This window comes from Myotis daubentonii, chromosome 5 (genome assembly GCF_963259705.1).
Source record: "Myotis daubentonii chromosome 5, mMyoDau2.1, whole genome shotgun sequence".
Classification (NCBI taxonomy): domain Eukaryota; kingdom Metazoa; phylum Chordata; class Mammalia; order Chiroptera; family Vespertilionidae; genus Myotis; species Myotis daubentonii.
Window position 1 is genome coordinate 28,105,403 of NC_081844.1, and position 15,539 is coordinate 28,120,941.

At 42.0% G+C, this 15,539-nt stretch overlaps 1 protein-coding gene across 3 annotated transcripts; it reads right to left on the reverse strand.

The window, feature by feature from the left end:
• Positions 1–338: 338 nt before the first annotated feature.
• LOC132235093 (zinc finger protein 177-like) lies at positions 339–14,712 on the reverse strand. 3 transcript variants are annotated; one of them, XM_059696897.1, is made up of 7 exons: positions 14,393–14,712; positions 11,415–11,592; positions 5,345–5,430; positions 4,583–4,709; positions 3,866–3,958; positions 3,086–3,174; positions 339–2,551 (listed from the first exon to the last, which is right to left on the reverse strand). In XM_059696897.1, the coding sequence occupies exons 6-7, from the start codon at positions 3,128–3,130 to the stop codon at positions 1,448–1,450; spliced, it is 1,149 nt and encodes a 382-aa protein (XP_059552880.1). In that variant the 5' UTR covers positions 3,131–3,174; positions 3,866–3,958; positions 4,583–4,709; positions 5,345–5,430; positions 11,415–11,592; positions 14,393–14,712; the 3' UTR covers positions 339–1,447. The 3 variants fall into 3 exon arrangements, with proteins under 3 accessions (XP_059552880.1, XP_059552879.1, XP_059552878.1); XM_059696896.1 differs by having other exon boundaries at positions 3,866–3,961; XM_059696895.1 differs by lacking the exon at positions 3,866–3,958 and having other exon boundaries at positions 14,393–14,711.
• Between the last annotated feature and the right edge of the window lie 827 nt (positions 14,713–15,539).

Here is a 15,539-nt window from a genome sequence, read left to right on the forward strand (position 1 = left end):
GTGTCTCACTGGAGCAGAGCTGAGCATACCAGCACAGGGGCTGAGTGAGGTAGAACAGAGCAGGACAGAGCTGCCTAGCCAAAGCAGGGCCTTGCCCCAGGGCCACCTAGCCCCAGAGCCTCTTCATAGCCATGCTGTCCTGCTGCTTCATAATTGAGGTATAACAGTAGTAAGGTATTCCACAGCTGTGCTGTTTCACAATGGAAGTGTTTTATACTAAATACATTTTCCTTCTTTGCTATACCCCAAACTGGGAATTCCTATTGGCATAATGGTATCAGCAACCATTGGTTGACCAGGAGATAAGGTTTGTAACGATACAGATTTAATAAACAGAGTAAGGTTTATCTATCAGATAAATCTATTATACCTGATGATTACAGAATATACATTGTTTTCAACTATATTTGAAGGATTCATAAAACCTGGTCACATATGAGATCTATCAATTGAGAGTGAAATCTGTTGTAACAGAATCTTCCCACAAGAGTGGTTTAATCCAGTTTGGAGCTTATTTTTTTTTTCTTCATGTTACATGAAGTCCAGAAACAAGCAACCCAGGGTTGGTACAACAGCCAAATACTATTGTATGTCCTTGCTGTATAATCAGTAGCCTATGACTGCCATCCTTTTTGGTTTATTTCCTAAGAAAGAAGAAGAGATAAGATAAATGGAAAATGTTAAGAGAAAATACCAGATGAGATGCTCCCATTTCATGGGTTTCTTTTTAAAACCCAGAAGCAGCTCTCACTCTTTCTCATTGGCCAGGACTGTGGGATCATGGGCACTCATAGCTGCAAGGAAAGCTAGATAATTCCTTAACAAACTGTCCACACTGCCAACTTGAACACAATTGTAGTTCTGTTACTTTAAGGAAGGGAGCAATGAATATGGAACAGCAACTGGTTCTCTCTGACACATTAGGCCACAAAGCAAATCTCCAACCATTTTCTATCTCAGTATGTGTAATTTAGAATCTATATCATGAAGACCATATATTGAGTGCACAATGTAATTAAATTAGAACTCTATAACTAAAAAATAATTAAAATATGCAGTTTTCACACTAAAACACATTTCTAAATCCAAGAATCTTGTATAGATCCAAGACATCTTGATGAGAATTGGACAATATTAAGTACTAAATTACAATGAAAACATTATCGATCAAAACTTCTGTGATGTAAATCAAGGGAAATTTAGAATGCTACATTACATTTAATACTCAATTAATGAGTTGTCAAACTTTAAGGATGAAACACTCACTGATAAAGACAATCACAGAACTGTAACACTTACAAAGTTGCTCCCTGTATAAGGTTAAGTCGAGAGTTGTGCCTAAAGGCTTTCACCATTGGTCACAATGAGGTTTCTCTCCAGTGTGAGTTCTAGAGTGAGGAATGAGGTGCGAAGGGCCATTTAAAGCTAGCCTGTAGTCATTTCATTCTTAAAGTTTTTGCCCGGTATGTATTCGCTTGTGCATTATAAGGTTAGTGCTGGTGCTGAATGCTTTTCCACAGTGAATACATTTATAGGGCTTTTCTCCTGTGTGAGTTCTCACATGTACTCTCAGGCAAGAGGAATTCCTAAAGGCCTTCCCACATTCTCTACATTCATAGGTTTTCTCTCCAGTGTGCATTCTCTTGTGCACAATAAGATAAGAGCCCGTGCTGAAGGATTTTCCACATTGATCACACTCATAAGGTTTCTCTCCAGTGTGAGAGCGTCGATGTTTCTTAAGGGATGACTGATCAATAAAGGCTTTCCCACAGTCGCTGCATTCATAGGGCTTCTCTCCAGTGTGGGTTCTCATATGTTTTTGGAGGGAGGAAGGAACAGTGAAAGCCTTGCCACATTCCTTACAGTCATAGGGTTTCTCTCCAGTGTGAGTTCTTTTGTGCACATTAAGATGAGAGCTCTGGCTGAAAAATTTTCCACAATGATTACATTCATAAGGCTTCTCTCCAGTGTGTGATCTCACATGTTTCTTAAGGGAAGAGTGAAAAATGAATATTTTCCCACAGTCACTACATTCATAAGGTTTCTCTGCAGTGTGAAGTCTCTCATATTTCTGAAGGGACAAGGGGCCAGTAAAAACATTCCCATGTTTATCACATTTTAAGCTTCCCTTCTCAGTACACGAGTTTTTGTGCACTCTAAGGGAAGGTCTTTGTCCATAGTCACTGCATTCGCAGAGTTTCTCTCCAATAGGGTTTTGCACATGTCCTGAAAAGGAAGAGTATAAGCTGAAGGACAGAAGACATTGATTACACTCAGATTTCTCTCCTGTGAGAGTTCTTGAGTGTTCCCTACAGGATGACTCTAGATTGAAAACTCTGCCACAGTCAATAAATTCAGAAATGTTGTCTTCAGAGTGAGTACTCATATGACTCCTAAGAGTTAAGAAATGGTCAAAATCTTTCCTGTATTCTTTATATTTGTAGCATTTCTGTCCCTTGCAATATCTTGTACAAATAAGGTGACAGTTCTTTCTGAAGAATTTTCCATAGTGATCAAATTCCAAAGGTTTCTCACCAGGGTGAGTTGGTGCCTGTTGAATAAGGATTAAAAGGTGACCTAAAGCTTTCTTACTTTCATTACACTTATGAGAATTCGTTTCCATGTGGATTCCGCCACATATAAGAAGTCCATTATTATGACTGACATTTTTACCAATTCTATGGCATATGTACGATTTTTTCCCTAGTAATTCCTTCAATTTGAATGAGCTGAATGCTTCCCAAGCCTCACTGTATTCATTCCAATCAAAGGGCATCCTAAATACAGAGTTTCTGTAATGGTGAGTAAGGAATAAATGACTTATGTATTAAATAATTAAAAACAAATCACATTTAAGAAAATGTTTATTCATTGGTATTCTCTTTGAAGCTGCTTACTGTGAGGCAGCAAGTGTTGAGATAGGATTGGAGATTTCTCAAATTCTGTGAGATTCATAGTCTTCCCTGAGACAGCTCTCCGCCACTTGCTTCAACTGCCTCTCCTTGTATGGGTGCTGCTGCTGTTTTAATTTACTGAAATTTACAGACTTCTCATAATATAAAAAGCCATCCCTAGTAAATCTTACCATTTTTATGCCGTTAGAAGTTTTTTCCTCAGGAACATTCTGCATAGCAATTGAATGTTTTGATTTAAGTTGAGTAGCCCAGCCTGAAACTGAAGGAGGAAAATTTTTATAACTATTGGGAGAAAAAAGTAGGGATGAAAGAAAAAATAAGGTAAATACTCTGTGGATTTGTTTTCAAATAACACTAAATATAGAAAGAAAAATGTGAAAGAGAAGATGAAACCAATGACCAGAGTAACTGACAGGAACAAGCAATGGAAATGGGAGGTATTTTACTTAGAAAGGATTCTGGAGGTTTGAGACAATAAGAGAGGGTGTTACCTGGAAAGCAAAGTAGGGAGGACTGAACAGAAATTATTCAAGGAAATGTGAAATTGAAAGAGAAATTAAGCCTGGCTAGCATGGCTCAATGGTTGAGTGTGGACCTATGAAGTAGGAGGTCAAGGTTCTCAGGGCATATGCCTGTGTTGGGGGCTCAATCCCCAGTGTGGGGTGTGCAGGAGGCAGCTGATCAATGATTCTTTCTCATCATCATTAGTTTCTATCTCTCTCTCCCTTTTCCTTCCTCTCTGAAATACATAAAAAAAAATATTTTTTTTTAAAAGAAAGAGGAATTAAAAGTCTTTCTGAGATCAAATCAGAACAGGAATGAATGGAAATATGTTGAAAGAAGGAAAGCCCACAGAATCGCCTCAGCATCCTTTTCCCATACTGACATTCCGAAATGCACCACCAGTTATGGCTGCTCCACACAATGACTCCCTTCTGCTTGGGGCTCACCTGAACAGGCCCCTTGGAGAATTCTTTTCTTCCCTGGCCTCAGTTCTTACTGCTCCACCTCAGTGATAAGACTGTATTTGCAGAGATGATACCCTGCTAATGAAAAAGATGTGATTTTGGAGCACTGAGAAGGAGGCAAGAAATCTTTCCATAAAACTGATTCCAATACTCTGGTCTGAAGTGGCAAGTGCAACTTTAGGAGCAGCAAAACAGATCAGATCAGAGAGCTTTCACAGGGCCCCAAAACAAACACCATATTCCATGTCTCTTATGGGACTGACCCTTGAAATCCAAGGCGAAGATCAGATATACAATGCAAATTACCTCATCTTTTAATGATAGAGAAAATGAATTCAGTGCATTTTCATGGGAAGCCATGAGACTGCCCCATAAGGGCAGGAACCACCCATTTGGGGTTCACCACATATTGTTATTCTTTTCTTATTTTAAAAAAAGATTTTTTTAATTGAGTTTGAGAGCGAGAGGGAGAGAGAGAGAGAAACATGGATGTGAAAGCAAAACATTGATCAGCTACCTCCTACTGGGGACCAAACCTAAAACCCAGGAATCAAACCGGCAACCTTTGGTGCATGGGAGGACACTCAAGCAACTGAGCCACACCTGGCAGAACTTGTTATTCTTTTCACAGATCCTGGAACATGATATATGATAAACTATTTGCTGCATGTAGAGATGAATAAATGAGGCCAATCTTACCCACAGAGGCCAGGTTCCTAAAGTTCTCCATCATCACATCTCTGTACAGGATTTTCTGAGCAGAGTTCAGGAGTGCCCACTCCTCCGGAGAGAAGTCCACCGCTACTTCCTCAAAGGTCACCAAGTCCTGAAACGTCACACACATTCTGCCTTAGCCAACCATTCTTCATCCACTGAGCCACAGAATGATGAGAGAGGCTTCCAGGACTGGGGAAGGAGACTCAGCGCATTGGAAGCTCAGACATGCTTTGGAAGCCTCTCATGGTCTGCCCCAGAGCTCAGTTCTTGGAACTCTCCTCTCTCACTCTCACTCCCTGGACCATCTCATTCAAGCTCATGGTTTGACCAGCTTTTCTAACACACAGCTGACTTGATATTTCCACACTTAGATTCTGAGGACTCTTAAAATCTTATTCAAGATCTAGTACAGACTGAGTATACAACAGGATGAGAAAACATATTTGGAAAATGAACAAATGTTTCCTCTAGTGAAAAATCTCTTTTCCTTCATAGCACCCCACAGTATATAAAACATACTCAATCTGGAGGACTATCTGGAAAAACATTAACAAATGTTGTAGTAATAGAAGCCTTTCGTAAGGCATTTGCTCTCCCATTCTAAGAAGCCCAGAGAACTGAGGAAGCCTGAGGCCGGCCCAGTAGGACTGGGAAGCTGTGGGTCATGGGCAAGAGATGTGTTCTTTGGGGACAGCAATGTTTTGGTTTGTTTTTTTTTTGGAAAGAGTATAATTTCCCACATACCTGTGACCAAGATGTCAGCAATCCTGCACCCATTCTTCCCTTTCTGTGTCTCCCTCCTCACCTGGCAGAGTTCTGAGCAAGCAGAGCTAGAGAAAAAGAAAGAAACCATGAGAGTCTAGGCCTGACAGTCAACAGTTACAGACCTGCAACTTCCTCACACTAGCTGCAGAGTAACCACACACACAGGCACATATACATACACACAGTTTGCTCTTAAGATTTTATATCTCCCTATCCAAGAACAATTAGGAATTGGGAATATAGTATATATTTATTATTTATTTTTTAAAAACTTTTTCCTAAACTGAAGCACGAAAAAATGCCTGGAGTCAGTAACAACTCAAGAGCAATGAACCCCTCTAGTGTCAAAATGCTTCTAAATGCCATTTGCCTATGAGAGAAACCAGGACTCATTTTGGAAATAGCTGAGTCCAATGTAAAACAGGAGATGTTCACGATGATCCTGGAACATCTTATACCAGAAAGCAAGGAGCCTCTCAAAGATTGATGGGGTTACCCCTTTTCCTTTTTGCAATTAATAAAGGTCTTATTAACTAGGGGATAATTTAAGACTCCATAAATAAGCTGAAGAACTTTATAAATGAAGGATTGAGCTGACACCAGAATCAACTGATAAATCTTAACATCACAAAAGAGGCATCTGGATATCATGTGAGTTCTGACATGATGCAACAAGAAACAGCAACAACTATAGAATATTTTTGCCCCCCAAAAACACAATCTGACAAATCCTTTAACCTAATTAACAGTTTATGGGAAAGGGGAAGAGGAGAAACCCAGGGACATGTTAAATGACATCTGAGGAAACAATTAGCCAACCCATTTGGGGGTAGAAAGAGGACAGGTGAACTGTTACTGATAAAGACACATAAACATTCACTGCAACGTGTGTACCTTAAATCTTGATTCCAACAACGCCAACTGTAAAAACACATTTTGAGACATTTGGAGTGAACTGAACACAAATAGGGTACATGGTATTGGTAAAGAGAAAAGCAGCCCCTGACATTCAGGATTTAACAACAGCAACAGAGACAGGGCCACTCTGTAATCATGTCTGAGCACAGACAAAACATAAACATTATCCAGGCCTCAAAAAGGATCTTGCCTTGGCCAGTTTTGGTCAGTAATTAGAGTGTTGCCCCGGGGACCGAATGGGTTTGATTCCCTGTTAAGGGCACATACCTGGGTTGTGGGTTCAATCCCGGCTGTGGTGGGGGGCGAGAGCAGGAGGCAACTCTCTCTCTAACTCTCTCTCTCTCTCTCTCTCTCTCTCTCTCTCTCTCTCTCTCTCTCTCTCCCGCCAACTCCTCCCTTCTGTCCACACTGTCTGGAAATCAATGGGAAAAAATATTCTTGGGGTGCATGTGGGAGGCAACCAACTGATGTGTCTCTCACATTGATGCTTCTTTCTCTTTCCCCACCCTTCCCTCCCTTCCTTCCACTCTGTCTGAAAATCAGTGGGGAAAAAAAAAATCCTCTGGTGAGGATTAAAAAAAAAATTCTTGGGGTACACTCGTTGAAAATTGCTGCTTTCTCTATATAAACTGAATAGCCCTAAAATAATTTTAAAAAATGAACAAGATGGTGATGGCTGCATGATATTGTGAATATAATTAATGCCATTGAATTGTGTGTTTTAAAATGGTTATAATGGCAAATTTTATGTTATAGATTTACCATAATAAAAATGTAAAAAATTAAATAATCTGGACTGTGCTGAACCCTTCAGAGAGGCTCCAGGTCTCTCCAGCCCCAAATAACTCGCTGCCCAAAGAGAAAACACCAGACGCTGAGGTTTTAAAAGTCAGTTCTGCTATTCAAAAAGAGAATTCCAATCTGGCTCCAAATATTCCAGGTATTGGACACACTTATGAAGATTCTGGCTACTTACACTATACTTCAATATACTTGGTTTCCTATGATTGCCTATTACTAATATTAGTAGAGGCAATAATATCTTATACAATTTACAAGGCAATAATTAGGTAATTGCTCAATTAATACTTGACAAAGGAGGCAAGAGCATATAATGGAATAAAGACAGTCTCTTCAATAAATGGTGTTTGGAAAATTGGACAGGTACATGCAAAAAAATGAAACTAGACCACCAACTTACACCATACACAAGAATAAACTCAAAATTGATAAAAGACTTAAATGTAAGTTGTGAAACCATAAAAATCTTAGAAGAAACCATAGGCAGCAAAATCTCAGCCATATCTCGTAGCAATATCTTTACCAATACATCTCCTAGGGCAGTGGTCGGCAAACTGCGGCTCGTGAGCCACATGCGGGTCTTTGGCCCCTTGAGTGTGGCTCTTCCACAAAATGCCACGTGTGGGAGCGCACGTACAGTGCGATTGAAACTTCGAGGCCCATGTGCAGAAGTCGGTTTTTGGCCTGGGCGAGTCTATTTTGAAGAAGTACTGTTGATATTTGGCTCTGTTGACTAATGAGTTTGCTGACCACTGTCCTAAGGCAAAGGAAACTAAGAAGAAAATAAACAAATGGATTGCATAAAAATAAAAAGCTTCTGCACAGAAAAAGAAACCATCAACAAAATGAAAGAGCATGGGAGAACATATTTGCCAATGATATATCCGATAAGGAGTTAATTTCCAAAATATATAGGGAATTCATACAACTTAACAAAAGGAAGACAAACAATCCAATAAAAAAATGGGCAAAGGATCTAAATAGACACTTCTCCAAAGTGGACATTTAGAATGCCAAGAGACATATGAAAAAATGCTCAGTCACTGATTATCCAAGAGATGCAAATTAAAACGACAATGAGGCATCACCTCACACCTGTCAGAATGGCTATCATCAACAAATCAACAAATGACAAGTGTTAGGGAGGATGTGGGAAAAAGGGAACCCTAGTACGTGTTGGTGGGAATGCAGACTGGTGCAGCCACTGTGGAAAACAATATGGAGTTTCCTCAAAAAATTAAACATGGAAGTGAAATAAGCCAGTCAGAGAAAGATAAGTATAATATGATCTCACTCAAAAGTGGAATCCAGTGAATAAAATAAACTGATGAACAAAATAGATTCATAGACACAGAAGGATGAAACAGACTGTCAAATCCAGAGGGAAGGCAGGGAGGGTGTGTGTGTGCGTGAAGAGATCAACCAAAGAACTTGTACGCATATATGCATAACCCATGGACACAGACAATAGGGTGTTGAAGGCCTGGGGCTGGGGTCGGGGGCGGGCTAGAAGAGGTCAATAGGGGGAAAAAAGGGACATATGTAATACTTTTAACAATAAAGATTAAAAAAAAAAGGAATCACATATGCCTTTTCCCTCACTTGGAAGAACTTTTCCCCACTGTCCTCAGCACTTCTCTTTGTTCCACCTGAAAGATCAGACCAGGTGTGCATAGTTGATGTCTTCCTCTCACTGAAAGATCCTTCATGTTAAGAACATGGAAAGGGATATCAAATACTTTCATAAATCACGGGCCAAGGTTCTGCTCTTCAGGGATATCAAATACTGTTGGTTATAACTTGAGAAACAACAAAATTTTCATGTAACTCTACCATACCAGTAAACTTCCAAATGACACTAAAACTTTCAAAAGCAAACACATACTCTCTCTCTCTCAATATACTTAAAAAGGGTTGCTGGTATTTACCCTGAAATCCAGGCTCAAACTTGTATATACATTTTTGAGGTCTTAAGCCTTTTATCCATAGAGAAAATAAAACTAGTACAATGAACAAATCTTCATTTTCATGAGAAAGCCGCTTGAGGGTAAAGTCTGTAAGAGCAGAAACAATGCCTTCTCTGTCTACCGGGCCATTCCCATTAATCAGCAGAGTGCCTGTAATAGAGTCACTTAAGAAATATTTGTTCCAGAAAAAATTTAAATGAAGAAATGGTACCAGTCCTACCTACTGCAACCAGATTCTCATAGTTCCCCAGCACCACATCTCTGTATAGATTTCTCTGAGTTTAAACTAGCAAAGTCCATTCCTCCTGGTTGAATTCCAAAGCTACATCCTCAAAGGTCACTGTCACAAATGTTCTAGCATCAGGCAATTGCCTCGATCAACATTCACTGGAGAAAGAGGGAGACCCTATGCCTGACAGGGTTCCATGTTCTCCCATCATCATCTCCCCCATGGCTCAATGGTCCTCATGCCCCTTCTCTCTACTTGGACATATTCACTAGTAATCTCATTCAGTCACACAGCTTTAAGAGCATTTCTTTCACCTGAATGAATGGAATTATCTCCCACAACTAGACTGTGACCCCTTCTGGTCTTATTTTTCTCTATTGACAGGATTTAGCATAGTCCTGAACATACATCTTTCCTTTGTGTGTCCTCAGAATCACAAATTCTGAGTAGGCAAGTCCACTCTCTGTGTATCATAACAAAATTAGAGCACACACTTAGAGCACAGAATCAGACTAAACTAGTAAATACTGGGATAACAGTATCATTTCCCTATGTAATCTGTCAACCACATGAGAAGCCCTGAGACCTGAGAAAATTAAACTGGGGACTCAGTCCTTTAGCAGGTCCTATTTGTATTAAGAAGCTCCATTCTAGCCCTAGCTGGTTTGACTGAGTGGATAGAGCGTTGGCCTGTGGACTGAAGGGTCCTGGGTTCAATTCCAGTCAAGGGCACATGCTCAGGTTACAGGCTTGATCCCTAGTAGGGGGCGTGCAGTAGGCAGCCAATCAATGATTCTCTCTCATCATTGATATTTCTCTCTCTCTCCCCCTCTCTCTTCCATCCTGAAATCAATAAAAATATATATATTTTTAAAAAGAAGCTCCATCCCACTAGAAGGAAACATGTCTACCTAGTAGGAAGAAGTATGTGTTTTAATAAAGGAATACATTTCCTATTTACCTGAGAATAATGTGTCAGACATCCAGTGATAATCTTTTCCCCCTTGGGCTTCTCTTAATGAAGACAGAAAAAGTCTGAAAAAAGACAACCTTGAGAAGAAATGAAATCTGAAAACTTAGGCTGCCCCCCGATTGATGTTTCTCTCTCATCAATGTTTCTATCTTCTATCCCTCCCCCTTCCTCTCTTTCTAAAAACAAAATCAGTAAAAATATAAAAACAAACAAACTTAGATTGCCTAGTTTCCACATTCACAAACCTGGAAGCACCATTTCACACTAATTCTAAATGGATGGACACACACATGCACATTTCGATGGACGGATAGACAAACACATACACATACAGCTCCCATAAAATGCCCAAGCAGCCCATCTTATCTGAAATCAGAAAAGTAGTTTTGGATTTAATAAATAAGAGGAAGAATTTAATAATCCCATTTTACAGATAAAGAAATTAAAATCCAGGGAGGCAGAGTTGTTTGCCAACAATGATAAAACTCATCAAATGATTAAGCAGAACCTCTCTTATAAAAATACTAGAGGCCTGGTGCACGAATTCGTGCACGGGTGGGGTCCCTCAGTCTGGCCAGCGATCGGGGCCGATCAGGGCTGATCGGAGCCAGTGGGGGCCGGCTGGGTTAGGGAGGACCACAGGAGGTTGGCCAGCCGGGGGAGGTTGGCTGTGGGCGTCTGCCCCCTGGTGGTCGGTGCATGTCATAGCGACCAGTCATTCGGTCAACGGGTCGTAATGGCCACTTAGGCTTTTATATATACAGATACATACATACCCATCCTTCTCAAATCCCAGGATTTAGGCATTCTTATCTACTTAATCCCCCTCTCCTAGAAAGCCTAGAAGCAGGACTGCTTAGAACAGGGGTGGGCAAACTTTTTGACTCGAGGGCCACAATGGGTTCTTAAACTGGACCGGAGGGCCGGAACAAAAGCATGGATGGAGTGTTTGTGTGAACTAATATAAATTCAAAGTAAACATCATTACATAAAAGTGTACGGTCTTTTTTTTTTTTTTTTTTAGTTTTATTCATTTCAAATGGGCCGGATCCGGCCCGCGGGCCATAGTTTGCCCACGGTTGGCTTAGACCCCGCACAAGACAACTGTTCATGGCCTAGACTAGAGTAAGATCTCTGAAAGGAACATCAACAAGGACTTACCACAAGGAGAAAGATCAATGGCCAGCATCCTATGAGTCTGACAGAGGAACCTGCCTGAACATTCTTGTTCCCAAAGTCTCTTTAAGAGAGTATGTTTCAAATTCAATTCCTCTTGATTAAGTAGTAATGGGAAGTCTTGCCTCATACTTTCAATCTTTAGGCAGCAGTCATTAGTCATCTGTCATCAAGCAGAAAATGAAATGATATATGTGAAAGCCACAAGAAACTCCATACTACACCATCCGAACATAAATAATAATTGCAATTTACAGAGTACCCAACGTGTGCCAGAAACATTGATAACTCATCCAATTACCACCATTGAATAGTTGAGGCAATCTTATTCAGACAGGAGTAGTAATTAGCCTAAGATGACCAATTAGGAAGTGGTGAGCTAGAGTTTGAATACATATTACTCTGTCATAAAGATCTGAGGCTCTGGACAATATTGTATAATTTTGAATTGAGTGGCTAACGTCAGTCATGCGGGTGCTGCATGCCTACATTACAGATCCCATTAAAAACCTAAACACCAAAAGTTAGGTGCTATAGACTAAATGTTAAATGTTTGTGTCTCAACCCCCTTCCCCAATTCATATATTGAAACCTAATCTCCAGTGTGATGGTATTTGGAGGTAGGGCCTTGAGGTCATGATGAGTGGGATTACTGCCCTTATAAAAGGGATCCCAGAGAACTCCCTTGCCCCTTCTGCCATGTGAGGACACAACGAGAAGACAGCCATCTATTACCCACAAAGTGGGTCCTCACCAGACACTAAATCTGCTGACACCTTGATCTTGGTTTTCCCAGCCTCTAGAATGCTGAGAAATGTGTTGTTTATAAGCCACCAATCTACTACATTTTTGTTACAGCAGCCCAATTGACCAGACATACATCCAGCAAGATTCCTTGATTGGCAACTGTTGACTGTAATATAGTAAATGAAAGTTCAAGAATATGTTGTGATACTACAAAAGAAAAATGTATAGAAGGGAGGTTTGGAAGGAAAGCTCCTATTCACAGAGGACTGCCAGCTAAAGAATGAAGAAGGAATGACAGAATTTGAAAAAAACACATTTGTATCCCCTAATATAAAAATAGGCTAAAAAAGTAAAAACAGGTTAAGGCAAAAATCAACAACTGATGCTAAAACCACTGGGTAAAAGGCTTTGGGGAACAAAGTGTCACCCATAGATTACCACAAGGAAAAATGTGGCCTAACATCACTAATGAACAGCGGGATTTAAGGGAATTTATGTGTCTCCCAATGAGAAAAGCACACATCACCCAGGAAACTTTCAAGTCTCTAAACCTGTGTAGTACAACTTGATAGCCACAGGCTAATGCAACTGAGGAACTGAATTTTTAACTTTATTCACTTTTAATTCCGTTTAGAAATAAAATTGATTCCGTTACTAAAAACTTTTCAGTATGTCTGAAACATCTGAGTTTGTAAATTTACTTTTTTCAACAGTAAATTTTATAAAATCTAAATACAGATTAAGAATTTCCAATGAAAATTTAGCATCCACAGAAGATGTGCTGTAAATGTAAAATACACGCTAGATTTCAATCAGTTAGTAAAAAAGAAATGTGAAAGTTCTTAAAAGCTCTATTAGCCCTGCTGGTTGAGCATCCACCCACCAACCAAGAGGTCACCAACCAAGGGGTCACCAACCAAGGGGTCACCGGTTGGATTCCCAGTCAGGGCACATGCCTGGGTTTTGGGCTTGATCCCCAGGCGGGGGCGTGCAGGAGGCAGCCCATCGAGGTTTCTCTCTCATCACTGTTTCTCTTTCTCCATCCCTCTCCCTTCCTCTCTCTCTCTCAAATCATTTAAAAACATTTAAAAATAAATAAGAGTTCTAGTAATACTTTTAATTGACTACATTAGTTATTAATTTCACTAATCATTTTCTATTGATAACTGAGTATGCTGGGTTACATAAATTATTGAAAATAAAGTCACATGTATTTTTAATTTTTCTAACTTGGCTTGTAAACATTTTTTAAATTACATGTATACCTTGCATTGTATTTGTATTACAGAATACTGCTCCGGATCCGACATGTACTTCACAAGAACTCCAAGAGGCAGACAAGTCAAACAAAATCACAGGAAACAGCACTGCACCAGAACGCAGACATCTTACAATACAGGGGTGGGCAAAAATAGCTTTACAGTTTCAGTACGGAAAGAGACGCGAACGTTATGATTATTGCAACAGCTTTATTAACTCAAAGAACGCTGCGGACAGCTGTAAGCCTACTTTTGACAACCCCTGTATAGCTCTCCTGGACTCTTCAACAATCAAAATTAAATTTTAAGAATTGCAGGGAAATGTTTTGGGCGTAATAAAGAGATTGGAAAACAACATGCAACGTGTGGTCTTGTTCGGATCGATGCTAGCTCCAAAAAAAAAACACCCCGATTCTTCTCTCATAGATACTTTTCTGGGGAACTGGAGGAATCTGATTTTCTAGGGTGGACAATGGAGTTTCGTTCTGTTTTGGAAGGAGACAGCCCTCGTTCTTAGGTGGCGCATGTTTAAGGGGTGAAGTGAGTGTCTGCAATTCGCCCCTCACTGGCTCATCATCACAAGAATCTACATCCAGAACGACCAGCGAGACACATCGTGGCCGTCGGTGAATGTAGATCAAGGGTGCACCTGCCGCTGCAGGCAGATTTCCTCCCCATGGGAATTCCTAAATGAGAACCACCCGCCCGTCCAAACCCACCTAACGCAGGGCTGGTTCCACCTCGACTTTTGCTCGCAGCGAAGTCAGCGCGCACCAGCTATTCTTCCGGAGACGCCCCGCTCAGCGCCGGGGGGTGCAGGGCTCTGCGAGGAGCAGACTCAGACCCGAGGAGGCAGCCGCCGCTCCCCGCGGTCAGCGCGCGAGTCACAGTCTTTCATTCATCCGCGTGCACCCAGCCACCGGGAAAGGCTCCTCTCTCCCCCGGAACGCAGCTTACCAAACTCAATCACCGACACCCCGGGGGGAACATCCACGGAGGGCGCCCCGGACCCGACGGGAGAGCCGGCTTCGGGGACCGGGCACCCGAGGCGGCAGTCAGCGACGCGAAGGACGGAGGTGCTCTTCCGTCTGAGGAAAGGGCGCAAACGGTCACTGACCTGGAGGCTTTGCTGAAGGGGAGGCGGCCGACCCGCCCGCCCGCAGCTGCTGCGGGGACCCCGCAGGCCGAGCCCCTCCGAGGAGGGGGAATCGCCCCGCAGCGCCCCCGGAGGCCCGAGGGGCCGAGTCAGAGCGCGCAGGGCCGGGCTAACGCGCGAGGCCAGCCCCGGTGACCCCGCCTCCCGCTACCTCAGACGCCCGCCGGCCCGCCCGCTCGCAGTTAACAGTGCGGTCGCGCGCGCACACGCCAACGTGCACACGCACGCTCACTAGGTCTCCTTGAGCGACGTAAGGGGCGGAGCCTCGGAGGTTTGGACCAACCCGGTATCGCCTGCCAGGAGATTGACATGAAAGGTACGGCTGTGTTGCCCTGGCCAGTTTTGCTCAGTGGATAGAGCGTCAGCCTGCAGACTGAAGGGTCCCGGGTTCGATTCTGGCCAAGGGCACATGCCCAGGTTGTGGGTTCGATCCCCAGTGGGGGTCATGTAGGGGGCAGCCAATCAGTGATTCTCTCTCATCATTGATGCTCCTATCTCTCTCCCTCTCCCTTCCTCTCTGAAATTAATAAAAATATATTTAAAAAGAAAAGGAAAGGTGCTGTGGCCGAGGACTGCGGTGGTTTATTTTCTTCCCTGGCCCCTGCCTCTTGCACGTCTTACGGGAAAAACAAAAAAGTAAGATCGCTAGATGGTCATCACTAAAAATTTACTAGGGGTGGCGGGAGAAGAAACGATCGCAACCCGGTGCATGCATGCCGGAGACCAATTCCAGCATGTCATAATTTCAAGAATTTCATCAAAAGGTTGATGAGACTTAGGGACTCAACCGGGTTGAGTCACACATGTAGTCACCTGTTGGGAATGGCTAAAGGCATTTCCCCAAACCTGAATAGGAAAGTAATTGTGGCTGCCAGACAGTTAAAGGGCATCTTAATCTACATGTTATTGCCTCCTACTGGCCAAGAGCTTGAACAGCCGTAGGCTAAT

Excerpts from the sequence above, each read along its gene's own strand:
- LOC132235093 (XM_059696895.1), bottom strand. The coding sequence starts at position 5,377 with ATGGGTGCAGGATTGCTGACATCTTGGTCACAG. Across the intron at positions 4,710-5,344 it reads TGCTGACATCTTGGTCACAG|GACTTGGTGACCTTTGAGGA; the intron begins GTATGTGGGAAA and ends GTGACGTTTCAG. Across the intron at positions 3,175-4,582 it reads TAGGAACCTGGCCTCTGTGG|TTTCAGGCTGGGCTACTCAA; the intron begins GTAAGATTGGCC and ends TTCCTCCTTCAG.